The sequence below is a fragment of the Podarcis bocagei genome (genome assembly GCF_964188305.1).
Source record: "Podarcis bocagei genome assembly, chromosome: 6".
Lineage (NCBI taxonomy): Eukaryota > Metazoa > Chordata > Lepidosauria > Squamata > Lacertidae > Podarcis > Podarcis bocagei.
Window position 1 is genome coordinate 12,234,953 of NC_138130.1, and position 23,894 is coordinate 12,258,846.

A 23,894-nucleotide genomic window follows, 5' to 3' on the forward strand; every position below is an offset into this window, starting at 1 on the left:
CTATCTAGGTTTGTCATCGCTTTTCTTTCAAGAAGGCAGGCGTCTTTTAATTTTATGACTGCTGTTCACCATCTGCAGTGATCATGGAGCCCAAGAAAGTAAAATCTCTCACTGCCTCCATTTCTTCCCCTTCTATTTGCCAGGAGGTGATGGGACCAGTGGCCACGATCTTAGTTTTGTTGTTGTTGAGCTTCAGACCATATTTTGTGCTCTCCTCTTTCACCCTCATTAAGTGGTTCTTTAATTCCTCCTCACTTTCTGCCATCAAAGTTGTGTCATCTGCATATCTGAGGTTGTTGATATTTCTTCCAGCAATCTTAATTCCGGTTTGGGATTCATCCAGTCCAGCCTTTCTCATGATGAATTCTGCATATAAGTTAAATAAGCAGGGAGACAATATACAGCCTTGTCTTACTCCTTTCCCAATTTTGAACCAATTAGTTGCTCCATATCCAGTTCTAACTGTAGCTTCTTGTCCCACATAGAGATTTCTCAGGAGACAGATGAGGTGATCAGGCACTCCCATTTCTTTAAGAACTTGCCATCAGGGACGCGGACTTAGAAAAAATATTGGGGGGGCCCGGGAAAGCTCATGAATAATAAATAAGCTCATGAATATGCAAATAAAGTGGCTCCGGCCCTAAATAGGGCAAGCCACGCCCCCCAGCCAGCCGATTGGCTGGCTGGGAGGTGTGGCCAGTCGGGATTCCCCTGTTCTCGCGGGATTTCCGGCAGTGCCTCCGATTAGGGCGCGCGGCTGGCTGGCTGGCGAAGGAGCAGGTGAGGAGGAGGCGGCGGGGGACGGCGGCGGCGCTCTGCTGAAAGGGCGCCCGCCCGAGATTATTGGGGGGGCTGAGCCCCCCCAAAAAATTTTTTGAGGGGGCTCGAGCCCCCTCAAGCCCCATGGAGTCGGCGCCTATGCTTGCCATAGTTTGCTTTGGTTGACACAGTCAAAGGCTTTTGCGTAGTCATTGAAGCAGAAGTAGGTGTTTTTCTGGAACTCTCTAGCTTTCTCCATAATCTAGCACATGTTTGCAAATTGGTCTCTGGTCCCTCTGCCCCTTAGAAATCCAGCTTGCACTTCTGGGAGTTCTCGGTCCTTAGGCAAGGCTAAACTGCTTACACACACACACACACACACACACACACCAAAATTGCACGCACACCCCACCCCAAAATTGCAAACTTAAGTTTTTTTTAAAAAACAGCTAGGAAAAACGAAAAGTGCAAAAATGCTAGATTTAAATCAAAATTGCAAACTTAAGTTTTTCAAAGATCAGGTAGGAAAAACGAAAAGCACCAAACGGCTAGATTTATATGAGATCGCAAGATCTAGGCTTATCGCAGATCTCAGCAGCAAAGCCGTCTTTGATTATCTTCAATTGCAAAATCTAAATCTATCTTAGATCTTGGTAGTGTATCCATAATAATAATTATAGTAATAATATTTATACCCCGCCCACCTGGCTGGGTTTCCAATCTTACTTTGCTATGAGTGATTGCTAGAGAAGAATCATTTGCAGCACTGAAATGACTTCTCAACGGTGCAAGCCTGGGCATTGTATATGAACGTCCTGGGCTGCCCATATATCTCAGGAGACACATGGCATCCATATATCTCAGGAGACAATGGAAGAATGATACAGGAGAGACATGTTTTATTGCAAGGGGACTTCTATTACATGAAAGTCTGATTTTGTTGCTACAGGTGCCACATTGTGTATCAGGCGCTCCACCAGTTAAACCCAATCCCCGAAGGTGCACTCTTCCATTGTCTTCTGAGACAGATGGATGCCAACAATGTTATTCTGAACCCCAACAATTGATTATCATTACCTTAGATGGGTTACACAGACTCCCGTGTTAAACTAAATACAGAGGGCTAATAGAGTTCTGCTCCCTAGACAATCCTTGGTGAATAACAATAAGACTAGCCTAAAAGTGGCATTACTGCTATGTCTTTTTTAGGTTTTCAGAACTCAGGATAATCATGTTTTAGGACTCTGTATTAGCATAGGTTCGGTATGTTGTGGTACATCTGAGAGCTCGGGTTATAAAGTATCCATAGAAATTGTGAACGTAGAACTAAGAGTTGGAAGAGGTGCCCTGCCTCTTCTTTAAGGCTCCCAAACAGTGCAGTAACTTTTCCAGTTTCACATCATTTTGAGCCATAAACATTAAATGTTGTCACTTTACACGACTTGTGTTGGTAGTTTTCACTGTATCCATTGAGAATAGTTAAAGAAATTGGAGTTCTTGTTGGAAATGCACTGAAAAGGATATACCAAGAACTCAGGCCACAAGTTTCAATTTGAGGAATAATTCCTACTCAAGAGTTGAGATGAAAAACGTGTATATTCTGCTAAGAATAACAGTTTGAAGCTAGTAGTAAATTTAAATATAACATGTAAGTACGATGGTTTTAAGGTAATAGTAAGTTTGGATACAACGTTTAAGTACAGAAATAATGTAGTTTCAATTATGCAGTGATATGGTACAAAGGCACATGAAATACCAGTGCACAACAATTGTTTTATACAAGTCTCAATGGCAGTCAAAAAGAGTCCATATTATATAAAATCAGGATAAAGAATAAAGGATCAAATAGGGCCAAAACGGAGTATCCGGAGTGTGAATCAGATGTACGACTCAGTAGTGGTGACCAGGACAGGGCCCTGTTTCGGAGTAAACGCCTTCTTCAGCTCGGTTTTTTTGAGGACTATAAATCTGTTGGAAGTCTATATCATTTAATTCTTTTATGTTTCTTTTTCGACATGCGTCTTAGATAATTGAATCCAAGTTTTCTTGCGTTTCTCTGTGCGTTTTCTATTAGGGAGTGAGATCATTCAGTTTTCACTGTATCCATTGAGAATAGGACAAGAAGTGAATGGGGCTAATGTTGAAATGAAGGTGCTTTAAGGAGCCCAGCTCCAAACAATATCCCTTTTCACTGTGTGGGAAAGCCTTGCAGTTACATATAATCGATGTTTATTTATGAATAAGGTCCTTTCAGTAGCTCCATGCAAGACCTATCCCCAATAAGCATAAAACACTAATGTACCATGAGCTAAAGTAATTGAATGAAGGGTAAAGCATGCAACCGCTACATGGAATTGGCAACATTTCAACATGAGTGTTTGTTTGGATAAAGATATTTCACAGCTGATTTAATACATTAAATCCTAATATGTTTCAGCAGAAGATATCTGTGGCTTGCTGGCATTTCCCTGGCACTCAGTCCTTGACTATCCAAGCTTTGCATGTTCTTGCATTTATCCAACAAAAATGTAACTTAATTATTTATACCCTTAGTAGTTCTTTCAAGGAATTTATATTTAATCACATAGCAGCTATCAGTTGCAGGATTTTAAATAGTTGATGGGGATTGGGAATTCAGCAACAAGAATCTGGTTCTGAATCTGCTGAGCCATTACACACATTTCACATCATATGAGCTGATCCTCCTAAATGTATAGTAGCATGTTACTGAAGAAGATGTGTAAGTTTGAAGTGCATTAAAAGAGCAACAGATTTTGAGACCATGTGTCTACAAATCAGAAGCAAAATAATCCCCCTTTTGCACCAGCAAAATCTGCTCTGGTGTTATGTCCACCTGCCCCTAAGTAGCACAAGTCCTAGATGTCCTTTACTAGATGTTGGACGCAGGTCGCACTGTGGTCTAAACCAATGAGCCTCTTGGACTTGCTGATCAAAAGTTTGGCGCTTCGAATCCCCGCGACGGGGTGAGCTCCTATTGCTCTGTCCTAGCTCCTGCCAGCCTAACAGTTCGAAAGCATACCAGTGCAAGTAGATAAATAGGTACCGCTGCGGCGGGGAGGTAAACGGCGTTTCTGTGTGCTCTGGTTTCTGTCACGGTGTTCCGTTGCGCCAGAATTGGTTTAGTCATGCTGGCCACATGACCTGAAAAGCTGTCTGTGGACAAACGCCGCCTGCCTCTGCATGAAAGCGAGATGAGTGCTGCAACCCCATAGTTGCCTTTGACTGGACTGAACCGTCCAGGGGTCCTTTACCTTTTACCTTTATTATATGTCCTAGCTTTGGGATAGCAGCCGCTGCCTTCATTTTGTTTCACATTCTAGTAGCGATAGTAGTGGCACTGTTTTTCCTCAATCGCTGGCACAATTTTTGAAAAGGTGATTTTTTTTGGGGGGGTGGAAACCTGCCTTCCATATGATACATAAGATCAGGTTGCAAGAATGATCTAGTGTAAGTAGTTGTTTACACATTGGCACTCTGATCCAAATATTCTTACTGGTGCCTGTTCCTGTAACACTGGAATAATATGATGGTTTAGTCCAGAAACAGGCACATCCTAAACATGTATTTACCGGTGCAACTGTTAGGTTCAGGCCAGAGTGTTGGATAGAGTGTTGAACTAGGACTTAGGAGACCTGAGTTCGAATCCTCACTCAGCCATGAAGTTCATTGTGTGGCCTTGGGCCAGTCCCTGCTTTTCAGCCTAGCCCTAGCCTATCTCATAGGGTTTTTGTGGGGATTAAATGTGGAGAGGCAGAACCAATGTGCCCCTCCTTGAGCTAACTGAAGAAAAAGGTGAGAGATAAAAGCAATAAACAAATGGATAAAGGTACTTAATTCTTCTCCAAAGCTGTAATCTTGTGCCTAGTTGCTGGAGTATAAGGCCCAGAGACTGGTGATGCTAGCATAAGCATAACTGATAGCAGGATCAAACCCATTCACAATCCAGTTAGAGCTTTGTGCCTGTCCCTCATCTAGCAGCCAGGACTGCACATGTGATAGCGCTGATCAGTTGTTCAACACAAGACGGTATGGGTTTTGATTTATGCTTCTCCACCCCCACATCCTGAACAGGACATTACTGCTGTTCTTGATAGTCTCTCCAATGATTTTTCATGCAGAGTGCCAATTTGCTGGGTGGAAGGTCTCCCCTTTGGTATCCCACATGCAGGGATCTTAATATAAAATGCACCTCTTAATATAAAATATGTCTAGTTGGCAAATGCAGCATTAGCGCTATTAGTGCTTCCAGTAGCTTGTGTATTTTTGGACCAGGTACTTTGTCACCTTTGAAACTATGTATTGAGAAATGAGTAAAATAACAGAGGTATTTGATGATTGATTTGTGTGTTTTGTCTGTTACTGCTAAGTCCATTTAAGTGCTTTACATATTTTCTCAAGAATACAACCCTACGTTGAGAATGGGCCCTGGACTAGCACTGAAATATACAGACCTAATTTCTTACCGTAGTTGTACAGGTGGATTTTTGTTGTTGTTTAAACAAAACTACATTTATTTTACAGTGTCAATTTTGTGACAAAGCTTTTATGAACTATTCCTTCCTGCACAGTCATTTGCAACGTCGCCACGCAAAGGAACCACACTCTGGTGAGTTATGAAGCGGGAGAGGAAATCTCATAATGGGCAGTGTAATTCATTTTTCCCCCCTGGGTGAAAAAGCAAACAAGAAACAGCAGTGCCACTCAAAGAACAAGAGTGATTTTGAGATATAGCTCCAATCCAGCTATAGTTAATCATAAGTAACTCCCATTGAAAGCAATGGGATTTTAGTTAGCTTTTTCACTGACATCAGTAAAATTTGTTCATGACTAATTGGAACTACTAAAGTAAACTGAGAATTCCTTTCTTCTTTTTCACATTTAATAAATGCAAATCTAGGTGGAAATGCATAGGACATGGGTGGCGCTGTGGGTTAAACCACAGAGCCTAGGACTTGCCGATCAGAAGGTCGGCGGTTCGAATCCCCGCGACGGGGTGAGCTCCCGTTGCTCTGTCCCTGCTCCTGCCAACCTAGCAGTTCGAAAGCACGTCAAAGTGCAAGTAGATAAATAGGTACCGCTCTGGCGGGAAGGTAAACAGTGTTTCCGTGTGCTGCTCTGGTTCGCCAGAAGCAGCTTAGTCATGCTGGCTACATGACCCAGAAGCATAGGCGCCGACTCCATGGGGCTTGAGGGGGCCCGAGCCCCCTCAAAAATTCGTTTGGGGGGGCTCTGCCCCCCCAATAATCTCCGGCGCCCCTCCAGCAGAGCGCCATCGCCGCCCCTCCCCCAGCCCAAAATGCACAGGGTCGGGCTGCATGCCTCCTGCCCTCCCTCCCGAGCAAAAGCTCCACCCAATTTCCTTCGGAGCTGATTAATAGGTGCAGCACGCTCTCCCCTATTCGCTCACGAGGAGGCGGCGCCACTTTATTTGCATATTCATGAGCTTATTTATTCATGAGCTTTCCCGGGCCCCCCCAATATTTTTTATAAGTCCGCGTCCCTGCCCGGAAGCTGTATGCCGGCTCCCTCGGCCATAAAGCGAGATGAGCGCCACAACCCCAGAGTTGGTCACGACTGGACCTAATGGTCAGGGGTCCCTTTACCTTTAGGTGGAAATGTAACAGGTTCACATCTGGATATTTGTCCGTTTGACATGCTTTAAAAAAATCACTGTCAAGGAATCCTGACCCAAGACCCAGGTCAGCACTTCCTTAGTAGGTCTGGATCTTGCTCAGAACCCGGGATCTCTATCCACTGCACCAGGCCAATGTTTTGGGAATGTTTTGAACAAAACATTTCAGTAGAACTTAGACTCTCAAAGTAGCTCACAGAGCTCCTTCTTGTCGCCTTTGGCTGATACTTCTCTGAGGCAGAACACACCTGGCATCATGGTTTGCAGAATAAAATTTGGAAATGCATTCCTGAAGTGCCTCTGTAGGAAGAGCTGTGTTGCCCAAAATAATAAGAAAAAAAACCCCATGTTATCACCAAATATGTATTTCTTTTAATAGATCAGAAGCAAAAAGTGCAGACGGGTCAATTACAGGAGGAGATCAACAAGCTGAAGGAGCAGTTACAGCTCACCAGGTCTCAGTTAGAAGCTGAGCAACATGCACACATGGTCAAGTTGTCTAAGGTAGGGCATCCTCTGCGTCAGCCCAATGCAGTTGGGTGGTATCCCAAGTAATGCATTATGGATGTGATCCTGAAGAGACATACACATGGTTTAATCCCATCGAGTAACAGAGAAAATAGGACCGTAAATTTTCAAATGGCCATATTCCTCTGCCACGCAACATTCATTGCCTATTCAGTGCATCAGGCATGGTTAATCTTTACAGGTAGTCTTGAGTCACTTTGGGAACAGAGATTATTTTGATCCATAAATGCATGGAGGTCTAGATCAGTGTTTCCCAAACTTGGTTTTCAAGCTGTTTTTGGACTACAGCTCCCAACATCCATAGCTAGCAGGACAAGTGGTTGGGGATGATGGCAACTTCAGTCCAAAAACAGCTGGAGATCCAAGTTTGGAAAGCACTGGTCTAGACAAAAGCAGGCAGGCATCTGGGTAAGTAGGGACAGGAAGTCTGAAAGCAGCTCAGTTTGTGTTTGAGCAGCATGTTTTCTCAGACTGAGGATCCAAGTGAAAATCAGTTTTATGGGACTAGGAGGAACCCTGCAGACCTTTTGTGCCACTTGATTTCTATTTAACTGGGAACTGTCATACCAGAATCTGGCCAGGATGGGCTTTCCTGTTATACTTTCTGGGCTTGATGAGGCATGTGACCCTCACCTGAGCCTATTCCAGCTTGAGGAATCACCCACCTCCTCCTCGAGCTAGCGAGCCCCACCTGGGCTGTGGGTCCTTATCTGCCTTCCCTCAAAACTAACAGCTGTAAATTCTGGAACCCTGAGGTCAGAGGTGGTACATCCCATTTCACCACTTGATAATAATAATAATAATAATAATTTATTATTTATACCCCGCCCATCTGGCTGAGTTTCCCCAGCCACTCTGGGCGGCTCCCAATCAGTGTTAAAAACAGTACAGCGTTACATATTAAAAACTTCCCTGAACAGGGCTGCCTTAAGATGTCTTCTGAATGTCAGGTAATTATTTATCTCTTTGACATCTGATGGGAGGGCGTTCCACAGGGCGGGCGCCACTACCGAGAAGGCCCTCTGCCTGGTTCCCTGTAGCCTCACTTCTCGCAATGAGGGAACCGCCAGAAGGCCCTCGGCACTGGATCTCAGTGTCCTTGAGGCAAAACAGAATCTGGTCGTCTGCAGTGGGTGGCGCTACAGCCTATCATAGAGCTAACAGAACTAGCCAACTGCTCCCTGCTCTGTCAAATCTTCACAGTTGGCCAGAAAGTGAGACACTCTGCTAGAATCTCTGGTTTGAGATCCCTGCCCCTTGCAAGTGCGGCAAGTGATAAGCCAGAGGGATGAAGCAGCAAAAGCAGTCAGAAGCCAAGAAATCTCAAAGCTGAGTACAAGCTGAGGCAAAACGAATTAATTAGGACTGGGATGAAGGTAGAAGCAAGAGGGTTTGTTAAAATTGGAAGCAGCAGGGCAGAAGACAAATGTCTGGGTCATCCGTGATGGGACAAGGAGGATGCTCAGGAAGTTTAAATAGAAGCAGCAATAACCAATGCCTTGTTGTGCTAGCAAGCTGGCCATGTTTTCTGAAAAGATCCATTATTTTTCAGTGTTAAGTGAAACTCTTGTGAGTCAGAGATATTTTAGAAGAGAGATACTATCAGGAGTCAGTAACCTTTCTAAAGCTGCTGATTCTCACTTGGATGAGCAAACAGAGGGCATGTGATTCTGCCACCTTGTTGAAGCTAAGAAGGAACCCCTGTGCACGCTGCCTTGAGTTCCCTGATAGAAGAAAAGCAGGATACAAATGTATAAAGTAAAGCCAACCATAAAAAGTAAAAGAATGAAACTCAAAATTTATCAACCTAGGACCTTTGTGTTGCTTGGAACTGTTCAGTTTGTTGTATCCATGAGAGAATTCTCAGAATAACATTTTAAAGCAATTTCAGGAGTATGACGAACACAGATCCAAGGAGGAGGAGATTCGGCAGTTATTTCACAAATGGAAAGAAGAAGAAAAAGACAAACTGGCCAGTGAACTAGAGAAGATGAAAGAGATGTTTATGAAGGAATTTAAAGAGCTAACTGCGAAGAATACAGAATTAGAAAATGTAAGTAATTGAGAAGGGGTTTCAGCTGGCCTGCACACACCTTCAAGGGGTCTTGACTTGATCACTTGCTTAAAGTTCAAGACATGAGCTTCTGGGGAAAGACGCTTAGGATTTTCTAAGAGCAGAGCTTTATAAAAGCCTTGGTATATTCATAAATCTAATTTCAGTCCCAAGGACCAAAATGTTGCTATGTCATTTAAACACTTGCTGTGATCCAACCAAAGACCAAACTTGCATGGAACCAGGTTTTCCATACATATCCTTAGCTGCATGAGGCTCTTTTATGCAAAATGTGCATGTTTCCTCTGACTCATGCAGCTTGGCCAGACTGTGAACATAAAACCTTAACATAGCAATGCCACCCATCACAGTTATGTAGGGACAGCAAGGGGCTACCTCTATTCTCTACCCTGCCACTACCAAACAGCTCTTTTGCATTATTACTATTTTCTAAGAGGCCATTGAATTTACAGGGTTGGGTTGGGATCAATGTTCAAAAAATGGTAGTGGATGGATTCCTAAACATTCAAAGAAGGAATCATACTAGTTATGTCTTCAGGGGAAAGAAGGCAGAACACGTACACCCAACCTGCAAAATTGCTGATCGGTGTGCCTGTTGTTGTTTGCAAATTTCCATCCTCTAATACAGTACATATTTGGATTTTAGCCTTTTATCATTTTCTCTCTCTCCCCCCCCCCCTTGCTCTTAGCATCTATTAGAAGTCCAGAAGTCTAACAATCACCTGAAATCTAATTTGGGCACATTAAAAGATAGCTATGAATTTCCAGAAGAGAAACACCAGAGTGCTGTAGATCAGGAGGAAGCAGTACAGGCTTTAGAAAAACAGGTAATTTAACGCAAATTCCATTCCAGTTGCCTTGTTTCTAATTTGTGCAAAGTGTATTACCCTGTACATATTAGATCAGAGCTTTCCAAACTGTGTCACAACAAGTTAGTGTGTCGGCTGCAGTGTGTAAGTGTGTTGCGTGAACACTCCCCATGCTTCTCATAGGGCTGGAAAGGGGTTAGTTTAACCTCCAGTTTGCTGCTTTTCTGGTGGAGACACACACACACACACATCATATAAACTGAAATATGAGTATGTTAATATAATTAACTTTATTCTGTCTTACGTAGGACACTGAGTGGAAGGCTAAACTACAAGCTCTTAAAGAAGAACATGGCAGTGAAAAACGCATGGTAAACAAGACTGTTTGTGGTTAAAGGGGTGGGGGAATAGACATTGGCTTGGATCCTAAAATAAGTCATCCTAAAGAAGTTAGCGGAAAGAATGTTTCTCCTCTCCTTCCCACTTCTGCCATCTATGACCCTTAAGAGTCTCTTGGGAGGATGGGAGGGCACTCCCAAATAATGTGGGAAGAGGGGCTGCAGGGGAGAAGGGCACAGAAAACTTTCTTTAACTCCCTTACCTCAGGATCCAAGCCAATCTGCTCTCATGACATTATCTAAGGACCTGGCAAACTGTTCAGAATGGGTGTTAAAATTCACTCCTGTTGTGTTGTAGAATTCATTTGAATATTCTCATTGAAGTCATTTCACATTCCGTCCTTGCACTGAAAACTTCAGTACAGACTTTTTGCAATACAACCAGCTGGTTAGGGGGTGGCACCTGGTCTTGTCCTAGCCCTTGAGAAGAGCACAGTTAGAAATAACTTTGGATTCTGTGCTTTGGTATTGGAGGCATCAGCAGAAGTTATGATGTCATATTCACCCAGGAAGGGACATAATCATGTGACCTCTCCCCCCACCCCAAGTCTGTTGCTGGTCTTTTCTCAGCTTTTCCCCAGGACACAGCAAGTTCTTTCTCCTCCTTGTTACCTGTGCTTTGCCTCAGGCCTAACCTCTTCCTGATTCTTGAAGCATCTTCTTTCACTCTTCCAAATCTCTGAGTTCCACACGTGGCTCAAGCTATATTCTGTCAGACTGGCCCTCCTAGCTTTTGCCCAGCCTTCACCAGATGCTGTAGGAGAAAAGTGACCAGAAGTCCACTAGCAACAAGACGTTCCTTCTCTTCCTACAACAAGACACCAATCTAGGCCTCAAACCAACTATTCTTTGCAGACAAGTGTCAAACCTGTCATCAGTTCTGCCAAGATCTGGCAACTCGGCTCTAAGGACATAATAATATTCTTACCAGACCTTTATTACATCCATATTATGTCATCTACAGGTTTCAGGAGCTTCTTCTACCTGCTTTGTCCTCCAGCCCATCTCTCTGAGCAGACCTGGTACACACTGAATGTTCACAGGCTACTTAAGGCATGTATTAAAGGCACCACTGCCTTCTGACGAAATGAAAATCTGTTGATGTCTTTTTGTCCTGCATCTGTATGGAGCTTTTTCTCCCCCCAGTGCCACCGCTAGAAAGTGAATCAAGGCATGTGTTGCCTATACAAGGCATATCATCTACCAACACGGTTGCACGTTACAGTCACTTCACCTGGGCTGCAGCTGACATGTTTTCCAGGCACTACAAAATAGACTGCTTTGCCTTAGCAGAAGCTGTCTTGGGGAGGGCAAATGTTCCAGCATGTAGTCCTTGCCTCATTCGGAATGCACATCCCATTGTTGGATGTCTCCAGTGTCAGGCACAGAATGGAACATCGGTTGCTCCCCATGGAAGTTCCTTTTGTTTTGGCACGTACAGGCCTCGTGCCTAAGCTTGGCGCTCCTTGTAACACTTTCACAAAGCCAGCAATTCCTTCATCCTTGTTACTCGGGCTCCTACACTCCTACTCCCCTTCTGTATTTATACTCTTCTAGATACATGTTGTCTCATGTTTGGCTCCAGGACAGAATTGAGGGATGACTCCCCTCCAGGACTGCACTTTGTGAAGAAAACAAGGTAACGGCAGTCCCTTCATTCCTGAGCAAATGCAGACGTACTAATCCATTGTTTAATAACTCCATACACCAAACCGAACAAACCTTCGTAGTGATTAATCAGCGTCCAATTTCCCATCAGCCATGCCATCAGACTTTCTTCCAGTTTCATCCATTCTTAACGGCTATTTTTTGTGCCATGGATCAGCATAATCTTCCTAGCCAAACATTGCATGGAGTCACATGTAAAAAACTAAAATCCCACCAGTCAGTTGCTTGAGGAATAGAATGGGAGACTGGATTCCCCCCCCCCCCATGTTCCCCCTTCCCCAGCAAACCAATTAGGCTGGGTTTTTACTTTTGAAAAAAGGGCTCTGCCTGCGATGTATTGGATCAGAATCGGTGTTATTTTTACCCACAGGACAGTTCCCTGTCTTCTCTTTATGCCAACTATATGCAACTGAAATTTGTAATTTCATTCCCTGTTCTTTTAAAGGCTTCTTCTGCATGGTTCTCCCCCTCTTTCTCCAGCCATTATGTCTTCATTTCTGTGTGTGGCTGTTTGCTTATTTACTTACTTAATTTATACCCTATATTGAAATGCACGAGGGCAGCTAACAAAATTAAAACGGCAAAAAGCGATTACATGAGAGCTTTACACTTCTGCGAAGACTGTAGCCTGCTAGGTCAATGAACTTATCTGTCTGGTCTGTGATGTGTTTTGTCCCCATGGTGATCCCCAAGGAGGATACTGGTATGTCAGAAACAAATCCACATTGGATGTTTTGCCCCATCTCTGGAACTTCCAGTCAACAAAGCCAGGCATGTCTGGAGAAATACTCCCTTTATGCCCCACCCCCCTCCCTCACAGGCGTTTTGGATGTCACAATGACTTTCAGATGCAGTCTGCTGGAAGGTTCAGGAGACAGCTGACAAACATGCTAGGTATCAAGGTGGGTCTTCGGTGAATTTATCTCCAGCTCCTCATATCATTTTCTTTTTGAAATAGCATCATCAAGAGCTGAACATGACTTTTTCTGTCTGTTATAAGGATCTGTGCACCCTTAGGATATGCCCACGGAAGAGATAAACTTCCCAAACAAGGGCTAAAATAATAATAACAGCAAGAATTGATAGATAACCTAAGCATCTATTTAAAGACAAAAAAGCCCCTCAGCCATTCATCCTCGTGTGAAGGTAGAGGTTGTCTGTTGCTTTGTAATAAGAGAATGAGCTCCATAGGGTTATGGATTTCCATTTGCTATTAGTCCTTTGAGCTGGAACTTTTAAATGAAAGAAAATAGGAACTAATCCAATAAGCAGTTTTTTAAAAAATTAGTGAAATATTGGAATATTTTAGGTCTCATTTGAGATCAATTTATTCTTCCATATTTGACACCTTCAGCTTACGTCCCAAATTGAGAAGTACAAAGCACGTAGTGAGACCTGCAGTGCAAGCAACATCTTCTATAAGAAGAGGATAGAAGAACTAGGCCAGAAACTGCAGGAGCAGAATGAACTCATCACTACGCAGAAGCAGCAGGTCTGTTCATATAATATTGTTACGTATCGAAAACCCCAAAGCAGAGTGGAACATTCCTCTTTGAAACAAAACAAAACAAAACAAACACTTGAAAAATACAGATCGATTTTCATCTGCTGTACCATATTTTACCAACCGATACATTTCAAATTGTGTTCTTACAAACCATGATCCTGATTTCTGCAGGGCTTAGGGCTGTTAGAGAATGACTTCCCCCAATTTGCAGCCCCATTCACAGGGGGAAAATGGGGGGAGTGAGGGTTATTTTTCCAATTTGGGAAGGGAGGGGTGGGTTGAAAATTTCTGAAGGGAAACCTGTGCTGTGTTTTTGTTTTGCAAAAAGCCTCCTTTCTATTGCTCCTCTCTCCCTCCCTTGTCTGGGGAAGTGATATCCTGGTGAGTTTATTCACCACCTTGCTCTAAGGATGGCGCGCAGAACTGTCATCGCAGCAAGCAGCCACCACTCCTGCCTGGCCAGCAAACTAGCTAGTGCATCACTTCCTGTCCCCAGGACAAGGAGGGGGAAATGGGAAGGAGCTACTTTGTCAAGGTTAAAAAAGAGGAGGGGGGAAATCTCTTCTCTCCCATTCAATAGATCAACTCAGTTGGTCAAACTGGGAAACAGTTTTAGTATTACAGATGGATTCTATAGCATTGGCTGTAACAGACCTTAAACTGGCACAGAAATAGCATCCAGTGGCATTATATTGATGGGATGTTCAGAGCACTTAAAGCAACCTCCCTCCTATGATCAAGCCAGGTTTGATCACGTTAGGGTTCACATTAAAAGGTAAAAGGGACCCCTGACTGTTAGGTCCAGTCATGACCAACTCTGGGGTTGCGGCGCTCATCTCGCTTTACTGGCCGAGGCAGCCGGCGTACAGCTTCCGGGTCATGTGGCCAGCATGACTAAGCCACTTCTGGAGAACCAGAACAGCGCACGGAAACGCCGTTTACCTTCCTGCCAGAGCAGTACCTATTTATCTACTTGCACTTTGATGTGCTTTCGAACTGCCAGGTTGGCAGGAGCAGGGACCAAGCAACGGGAGCTCACCCCGTCGCAGGGATTCGAACCGCCGAGCTTCTGATTGGCAAGTTCTAGGCTCTGTGATTTAACCCACAGCGCCACCCGCGTCCCAGTGTTCACATTAGGCAGGAACAAAGGTCCCTCTCTCTCTTTCCAGCCCCTGAGCCACTCCAGCAGTCGTTATCAGAGCTCTGGCTGGGGCTGGCCTCAGATGTTTGACTCAAGCTGCCGCATCTTTGTGGGTGGGGAGGGTGCAGCTGGGCTAGTTGTCCAGCCATCAGGGGCTCTTAGGTCAGGGGACAAAACAATCCCACACTGCCCTATAAGGCCTGCACATGCCCACTTCACCTTGTCAAAACAGCAGGGATTTAGCTGGTACCACCCCACAAATGATAATAGTCGTCTCCTTTCTAAATCTGCACCTACGCTTGACTCTCTCTGCATTTCAGATAGAGAAACTGGCTCCAAAAAAATCAGTGGAAAGCGTCAAGTCATCTCATGGTAAGTGGCAGCAAGAAGGACTTTAAAATTCCTTTGTTTTTATCTGCTTGTTCATCATTGTTCTCTTAACAAATTGTTCCAAAGTATATAATTCAACAAGTCATCTTTTTTTTCTAATTGCTTTGAGAAAGTCTGTTGAGAAGTACAAGAATCTTAAGCCTATATATCTTTTCTTTCTCAGTGACAACGTCAACACAGAATGTTGTTCAGCCCAAATCCAGTGTATCGTTCATGCGTGGTAAGTTTTTGTAATAGATCTCACATTATTACTGATCTTCCAGGATGACAGCAAGTAACATCTAAATTTAATTAACACAGCAATATTTTTTTTAATTGAGAGGTCTTGAAAAGATCACTGTCATGGTTCACAGTAGTACATATAACACATAGGCATTTTCTTCCAGTGCAATACTTCTTTCTATTTCTAGACAAAACTGAAGCTTTTTACTTGGAATGTGAAATTCCATTGTAGTGGAATTGACTTATTAGTTAACTGATTTTGTTACCAAATGACCTCCGCGTCTAAATTTAAGGCACCTAAGAATAGGTGCCCGAGGCATCAATTTACCCAATAGTTGAGCTGACCTTGAATAAACCATAATAATTGGATTGTAAAATAGCAAACAACCTCATTACATTTTCTTTTATTTCAAGTGGTCTCTTAATTTTAAAAAAGCAGCACCGTGAAGCTTTCAATTAAAAAAACCGTTGACTGGAAAGCCTGTTCACAATAATTATTTTATGAAGACTTTGCACCATGAATGCTACTCTAGTGTTTTATTCTTTGATGTTTTCATCTATGTTTTAAATTTTGTACATAGCTTTATTTTTTTGCAAGCCACTTTGAGACCCAGATGTGGCAATATGCAGGGTGTAATAATAGTTAAAATATTCATCGTATGGCAACTTCACTTTTCATTTCACATTTGGGTTGTTTGAATGGTCACTATGTCTCCAATCTTGCAGATATGTTTATGATCACAAGGGCTGTGTTTGGACATAATACTGGCCAAAAACCCTTGTTTAGCAAAGTAGTCTATGCACAAGCTGTGTGTTGGTACACATAAGAATAATTTTATTATTTATACCCTTCCCATCTGTCTGGGTTTCCCCAGCCACTCTGGGTGGCTTACAGCGTATATAAAAACATAGTAAACCATCAAACATTAAAAACTTCCCGATACAAGGCTGCCTTCTGATGTCTTCTAAAAGTTATGTACAGTGGTACCTTGGGTTAAATACGCTTCAGGTTACATACGCTTCAAGTTACAGACTCCACCAACCCAGAAATAGTACCTCGGGTTAAGAACTTTGCTTCAGGATGAGAACAGAAATCGTGCGGCGGCAGCAGGAGGCCCCATTAGCTAAAGTGGTGCTTCAGGTTAAGAGCAGTTTCAGTTTAAGAACGGACCTCCGGAACAAATTAAGTACGTAACCAGAGGTACCACTGTAGTTCTTTATCTCCTTGACATCTGAAGGGAGGGCATTCCACAGGGCGGGTGCCACTACCGAGAAGCCCTCTATCTGGTTCCCTGTAACTTTGCTTCTCGCAGTGAGGGAACCAACGGAAAACCCTCGGAGGAGGACCTCAGTGTCCAGGCTGAACGATGGGGATGGAGACGCTCCTCCAGATATAGCTCATGCACTCTCTGCTCTCCTCCTTTCATGACAAACCAGCATGCCATAGAGTGGCTGGCTTAGCAGAGCACCCAAACCAGTTCTCATGAGAACCACAATTAGGAAGCCAAGAGCAAACTCTCGATTCTAGATCATGGATCTCCAAAACAAACCACAACCACAGTTTCAGATGTAATACTAAGGTAGACATTCCATGATGTGTTACCCTGGAAGGGAGGGGTTAACTCTGGTTTTTGGTCAGCATTATGCCTGAAGACAGGTATAGATTTAATATCTTCCAGTGGCAGCAATTGTAGCACATTATAGCTCCTAGTTCAACTAATTGGGCTTGGAAAGGTAAAAAAATGGAAGGAACCTTCACAGTTTTATCATTCATTGTTTTATCAGGTCCATTTCCTCCACTTTGGACAGGCACCAGGGTGATTGTCTCCATTAAATTTAAATCCATACATGTAATTTCAGATACTCTCCCGACTATACTAAGAATAATAAGCCTTTTTCAGTTTTCAAAACAACTTGGGTATTCATTTTGGATGATTTTGCTGGTGATTTTCTATTTTATTTATCTCTGCAGGTCTTTTCTGTCTCTCTTTTTATCTCTTCCTACCTTGTTCCCCCCCCCTGCCTTTTAAAAATTAATTTCAAAATTATGCCTTAAAGGGGAAACACTACTTTTCCTACTTTCTAGCAAACAAGACCATGATTAGTAGAGCTGCATTGTGTTTTCATTCAAGTGAAACAGCTGAAATAGGCAGTGTCATCTTCATGAGTGAATAAATTTAATATAGTATCCCAGTTTTTCTTTCTTTTGCAAAATAGAAGTTTCCATCTGACATTCATTTCTGCTTTTTGGAGAAACAAGCTTAGATTAAAGCATTCATCACTGATCTTTTTTTGTCTTCCGTGGAATTAGATGAAACAGATCCATTTCAGTACTTAATTTATTTAGATTTCTAGCTCATTCTAAAATAAGGGCTTAGGGAAGTAACTGCACTAAAATGAACTATGACAAAAGCTGACAAATAAAAATGGTTTTTATAAAAAATGCTACTTCAAATAAGAAATGCCTTAAACCACCCTAAAGTGAAATAAACACATAATCTTGGATGCATTAAATTTGTCAAAAACAGGATTTTGCCGCTTGTGGGGAGAAGGTTAGTCATGTCAAAAGTTCAGTTTAAATCAGCAGGACTTGGATTGCAATTTTATATCCACTTACCTGAGAGTAAACACCACTAATTTCAGTGGAACCACTAAATTCAGTAGAGATTATTATTAGATTGCACCGTTAGAGCAAAACTCAACATGGCATGGCATGGCATGAGAGCTCTATGAAGCGATTCCCTATTGCCTCTTTCCCACTCCTGCACAAACAATATACAGCAGCGGTTCTCAACCTGTGGGTCCCCAGATGTTCTTGGACTACAACTCCCATCACCCCTGAGCTCTGGCCTTGCTAGCTAGGAGTGATGGGAGTTGTAGTTCAACAGCATCTGGGGACCCACAGGTTGAGAAAGCCTGATCTGCAGGGTATGTGGCTGCATCTGGGGGAAGGTTGCTTAGTTAACCTTTTCTTTCCAAGCCATTTCCTTAATAGATATTATGTCCTGATGCTTCTACCCGGAAAATGACACGGGGTGAAAGAGTTAAGCCCACTGCCTGATCCTCTCCCTGCCTCAGTTGAGAACCCCCAAGCTTCTTGGGGATCATTCACAGGTGACTCATGACAACCATGGGGCTGCCCGCCCCCCATCCTGTGATGGGTCACACACTTGTCATGGTCAGATCACTTCCTGGTGAATGTGTGCCTCTGCATGCTTCCCCCTCCTTCCCTCTGAAACCTCTGGTTCAGGAGTTGCCTTCCATGCATGGTGAGCAGGGAAGAAGCCCAGGAGCCTAAGACCTAGCATCTATCTCACTACACATGGAGGTAAGAGGGGAAAGTCCCAGGCACGGCCAGAGGCTTACTTTTGTTCTAATGCTAAAGACCTACAACTACTCCGCTTGCAGGTAAAGCTGAGAAACAACTGCAGTTTAATGTGATGGGAAATATTTCACTTCCTCCATGCAAATTGCTACAGAGAACAGCATTCGCTACCTTAAACACATCCCTACAATTTGAATAAACTTCTATCACAAGTAATGACATTTTTACTGGGCTCTGAAGTTAGTGGCTCAGAAGAACAAATAAAACAAATGCGGCACCTCCATATAATCTTCTGCATAATTTTCACCCTTTGGACCTTTATCTTGACCTGCTTCTGTCTGTCTATCTGTCTGTCTGTCTTTTTGCTATTCCTCTGTTTCCTGATTATTAGAACAGGCCCATTTGGTGCACATCCTGGAGCCCATAGAGGAGCTTCCAGAGGATGGAGAAGGTAATGGAAGGGCCGATCAAATCATCTGTGGCCTAACGTGGGAAATGTTTACTAGGAATACTAATGTACATGTTTATATGTTTTCCAGAGTATCAATCACGTAGGCATGTTTTCATACTGCATGGTAAATTACATTTTCAAGCCCTACGCAGAGCTAGGCACCGCAATATTTCCGCCGTCACCTTCCTGAAAGTAGATTGCTCCTCCTCCTTTCCACTAATTCCCACCACCCACTTCTCCAAAAAGCCAATTCCAGTCCTTCCCACACTTCTGGGCAGCTCTGACTGTGCCACTGTTTCAGTTTCCATATAGTGTGAGAACAAAATGTGAGCCTGCTTGTTACAGCTGTTTTTGAGCAGTGGGAGTTTCATTTTAGGCTCTTCCTCCTAGTAGAAAATTCATACCCAAACGCAATTGTCGTCTTCCTGTACCTCTTCACTTTCTTGCTGGGGTGGCCAACGTGGACCTCAGCTCCCATCATTTCTGACCATTGACCATGATGGCAGGGATTGATGGGAGTTGTACAGTGGTGCCTCGCAAGACGAAATTAATTCGTTCCGCGAGTTTTTTCGTCTAGCGAATTTTTCGTCTTGCGAAGCACGGTGTCGGAAAAGTTTTGGAAAAGCTTCAAAAATCGCCAAACACCTCAAAAAAGGCTACCACACCGTGTTCTATGAGTTGCTCCTCGAAGTCAAGTCGCAGCTGTATTAAGGGTGTTAAGAAAAAGGAAGCAAACTTGCAAAAAACACAAGACGTTTTCGTCTTGCGAAGCAAGCCCATAGGGAAATTCATCTTGCAAAGCAGCTCAAAAACCGCAAAACCCTTTCGTCTAGCGAGTTTTTCATCTTGCGAGGCATTCGTCTTGCGGGGCACCACTGTAGTCTAGCACCATTGGGGGGCACCATATTGACTGCCCCCGTTCCTATGGTACTTCCTTGCCTATGTTGGTAATTGTTTCAGGAGGAGAAGGGTTGGCAGGCAGGACTTGTGAGCACAGATCCCTGGAACATAATAAATTGCTATTATTCTCTTGTTGCTGTTACAGTAGCTCTTTCTGGCAGATAAAGTGTTTTCTTCTTATCTTTTATCCTTGCACAAACCAGTGAGATGAGAGTGCCCAGTGTTTTTGATAGCCAAGCAAAGATTTGAACTTTGAATTTCCACAGGCAAGCTATAGTAACAGTAACTATTATTATTATTATTTTTCTTATTACCCCACCCCACTCTATCCAATTCTATCCAAATTAAAAAGCCAGATTAATCGGGCAGAATTAAAAATGGCCTTATGATATGCCTATGCTTATGCATATAATATATTTCAAAAAGGGTTTTAAGTATTGTTCTGTGGTGTTGTGTTTTATATGTTTATGTGGTAAACGACTCTGGAATGCTATGGGATGAAGGGGGGTTTAAAAATGAAATAATAATAGGTTTCTAACTTTTTAATGTAGTTTTTTGAAGGCAGTTCTTCTCTTTTGCCTCTTTAATTGTTGTGGGCTTAGCATATATTGATACTACAATATCGTTGTAAAGAAAACTATCTGTTCTGTTTCAGAAACAGAGAAACATGAGCCCAAAGCAGGGAGGAATAAGCACCATACAGCACATTCTTTGAAGAGCACTCCTTCATTACCAAGAGAGCTGAGATCTGTTTTGGAGCAGACCCTAGCAGAGAAATTGGAATCCTTGGGAATTAAATCAGTAAGGCCACTTTATAGTATTTAGGGGATCAGAAGATACTTCGCTCCCTTTTAGTTCCTTAACTTCCTCTTTCAGTCAACCTGGGACAATCAGCAATTCAAAATCACTGAGGGCACCAGTGTTCTTCTTGTGCTTTTTCTTAGACTTTAGTGTAAGATTATAATATCTGCAGTAATCTCACGTGTGTGCAGTCTCACACTACTGTTGGTTACACTTACCCTCAAAGCAAAATTTATGCCTGTATCTTGTTGATCAACACACTCCCATATTTTTTCACCAAGAGACAGGGAAGGGAGAAAACACGGGCGCAGACGTTTAAATTCTACGAATTTCAACTGAATTGTCACCTGTCACAATAAGCCACAAACCATGGCCTATGAGCATGGCTGAATTGCACCTGCTTTGGTCCTCCCTGCTAATGCATAGAGAAAACAAATCACGATCCCCGGATTTGCATGTTGCCTGAACCAGGGATCATGGTTTGCTTTGCTTAAACAGAACTCTCAATAAGCTAAGAACAAATGTTGGCTTATTGTGGTTTGTTTGGAGTAGACACAATGCAAATCCCTGGCTTGGAAGTAATATTAAGCCAGGGATCATGGTTTGTTTCCCTCCCGACATGACGTGGGAGGACTGAAGCCAGCACAGTTCCCTCATGCATGGCTAGTCATAGTTTATGGCTCACCACAATGTGTGAACTCATTAAAGTGCTTAACTTGGGTTGAATTATGCATATTAAGTTACATTCAGTTTAAATCTTCTGTAATGAAGTAGTAATTAGAAGGATAAAATCTGTTTAGTTTGTAAAGAGAATTTCACATACTGAGAGTGATAGTTTACTGGGAAAAATCCTCATCATTCCTGTCAGATGCTGTTGTGGTTGCTCGAGAGGATCCAGGCAGGACTCTGACCTGTCTTTTACAGGCTTTATTTTTGGTGCAAACCATTTACAGTGAAGAGCGTCATAAGTTCATGTCTGGCTCAATTGCTAGCAGAATCCGGGAGTGGTCTGTTCTTGTACCTCCCCCAACATAAAAGTTTCGTCACCCCCAGCCTTTTCCGCCCCTCCTTGCGCCTCAAACTACTGTGCATGACGGGCAATGGCAGAGGTGTGCTTCCCTCCTCTCCGGCTTGCTCAGGCACGGTGTTAAGGCTCTTGCTAGCATCCTCTGGTCCCTGCACCAATTCTCCACTGGAGGTGGGGCTTTCCTCCTCATGGGAACTGCTTCACAAGATTTTCAGAGGCTCCCTGTAACACAACTTGCCCTCTGTCTCTCGCCTCTGAGCTGATGTCAGTTCCCTGACAATTCCAAAGAAATAAGAAGAGGGAAGTAAGATGATGATGATTATAAAAATACTATTTCTTTCTGGTGGAGAAAAGAAACCAAGTTTAAAATTTTCCAGATAGACCCTGAAGACAAAATTTCCCATAAATCTCATTTGTTTACTGGATTCAAAACTGGGGTTTTAGGGAGAAGTGTGATTATAATCTATAGAACCACCATCTCATTTAAACTAAGCTTGTATTTCTAAAACACAAATACAGAGTCAGAGTTTGAATAATACAGACATTAGGAAGATGACACCATACTTTTAGGAAAAGAAATGCTTCTTAAATAGTGCCACCAAAAATCACATAGGGTAAAGATGTCAGTGCCATTGAATAAAAAAAGGTAAAAGCCTTCACCAGAAGTAGAGAACCTTCTTTCTGTCAAGGACCGCATTACCTTGGGGTTAATCTGCCAGGGGCTGGAATGGGTTGGTCTCTTTGGTAGAAAGGGAGGGATATAAAATAAATACCATATTTTTCGCTCTATAGGATGCACCGGAGCATAGGAGGGGGAGAACAGGGGGAAAAAAATTCTCCCCCTCTCTGCTCAGTGCCCCTTCAGCGAAGCGGCAGAAGAAACGGAGCCCCTTCCATTTCTCCTCCCGCTTCGCTGAAGGGGTGCTGTGCAGAGAGGGAAAACTGTGCAGCGCCTCTCCAGCGAAGCGAAGCCTGGAGAGCAAGAGGGATAGGTGTGCACCGACCCCTCTCGCTCTCCAGGCTTCAGGCGGCTACCTGCAAGCCTTTGGAACACAGCAGGAGTTCCCGCTGCGCTCCGGGGGCTTCAGGCAGCTTCAGTGAAAGCAATGCGAAGCCTCCGGAGCGCGGGGGGAGCTCTCCCTCTGCGCTTCGGAGGCTTTGCGTTGCTATCGCTGAAGCCAAGGAGCCTGCATTTGCTCCATAAGACGCACACACATTTCCCCTTAATTTTTGAAGGGGGAAAAGTGTGTCTTATAGAGCGAAAAATACGCTAGTAGACAGGGCCACCCGTTCTCTTTTTCTCTCTGTCTCTCTTTGTTACACATTTGCTACAGCATCATCTTGTATGGTCCACACAAAAGCAACATCCTTCCCAAGGATAATTTGTATGATTTTCAAAACCGCGTTTCTGAAAAAGGGAAGCAGTATTGCTTTTTTTTTAAAGCAGAAAGTAATTTGCATTTTGTTTCCTGCATATCAGAATGAAACTTTTCATCTTTCACAGGGAGTTCATGGTATCCCAAGTGATCATTTGAACAGGGTCTTAATGTCTGTGGAATCTGCTAGAGAAGAAAGAAAGAAACAGATCCCCGACATTCATCTTATTCGGGAGCAGCTGCAGCAGCAAGTCAACTTCAGGGTTATGTCTTGCAGCAGACTTTATTCCAGTTCTTACCTTTCTCCAGAAGGTGTGCTAACTTCCCACCCCTCTCCCTGCCCCAACCACCCCCACTGCTTTCAGATATCTGGAGGTCAAACCACCATGTTACTTATAACTCGAGACAACGTAAACGTGAGCCTGCTTTCATGCGCAGTGTGTTAAAGGTTTTGTTAACAAGTTAATGTTCAAAAGCAGACCAGCTGTTTGTCTTGGAGCCATTAATTAATCGGTGAGCCATTTACATTTTGGTACCAGCGTTGTTTGAGGGCAGTGGATGAGGGCAAGAAAACTGGTCCCTAGCTCATGTGGAATCTGATCAGAGAGGAACAGGTATGAGCTTCCTCAGAATCGGCCTGAGCTTCCTTAAGCAAGTCATCACCACAGTTTTACGGCCCCAGTGTTGAACACATTCTCAGATGTCTGTGTGAACTGCAATCGATAATCCTTTCACAGATTTATTTAAACTATTGTTAAAAACTCCCAACTTACTTGTTTAAGGACTACATTTTATTTAATTAGCAGTCTATACATTCTTGACCAAAGCTACTTTACAATGTATAACTACTTATTCATAAAAAAGT

General features: G+C 43.2%; 1 protein-coding gene and 1 long non-coding RNA gene across 6 annotated transcripts in view; one reads left to right on the forward strand and one right to left on the reverse strand.

The window, feature by feature from the left end:
* The window catches only part of DZIP1 (DAZ interacting zinc finger protein 1), a 35,822-nt gene that overhangs the window by 1,477 nt on the left and 10,451 nt on the right, over positions 1-23,894 (forward strand). Inside the window, exons 2-12 of one of the 4 annotated variants that reach the window (XM_081198339.1) lie at positions 5,302-5,386; positions 6,792-6,916; positions 8,832-8,993; positions 9,704-9,841; positions 10,132-10,194; positions 12,738-12,791; positions 13,244-13,381; positions 14,858-14,909; positions 15,091-15,147; positions 20,481-20,626; positions 23,158-23,341. In XM_081198339.1, the coding sequence (XP_081054465.1) occupies positions 5,302-5,386; positions 6,792-6,916; positions 8,832-8,993; positions 9,704-9,841; positions 10,132-10,194; positions 12,738-12,791; positions 13,244-13,381; positions 14,858-14,909; positions 15,091-15,147; positions 20,481-20,626; positions 23,158-23,341 (1,204 nt within the window). The remainder of the gene's footprint in view (positions 1-5,301; positions 5,387-6,791; positions 6,917-8,831; positions 8,994-9,703; positions 9,842-10,131; positions 10,195-12,737; positions 12,792-13,243; positions 13,382-14,857; positions 14,910-15,090; positions 15,148-20,480; positions 20,627-23,157; positions 23,342-23,894) is intronic. The other 3 variants (XM_081198340.1, XM_081198341.1, XM_081198342.1) reach the window with 3 other exon arrangements.
* On the reverse strand, positions 10,099-12,731 carry LOC308589460. 2 transcript variants are annotated; one of them, XR_014009279.1, is made up of 2 exons: positions 11,944-12,731; positions 10,099-10,975 (listed from the first exon to the last, which is right to left on the reverse strand). It is a non-coding gene; the product is annotated as an uncharacterized lncRNA (long non-coding RNA). The 2 variants fall into 2 exon arrangements; XR_014009280.1 differs by lacking the exon at positions 11,944-12,731 and adding an exon at positions 11,456-11,860.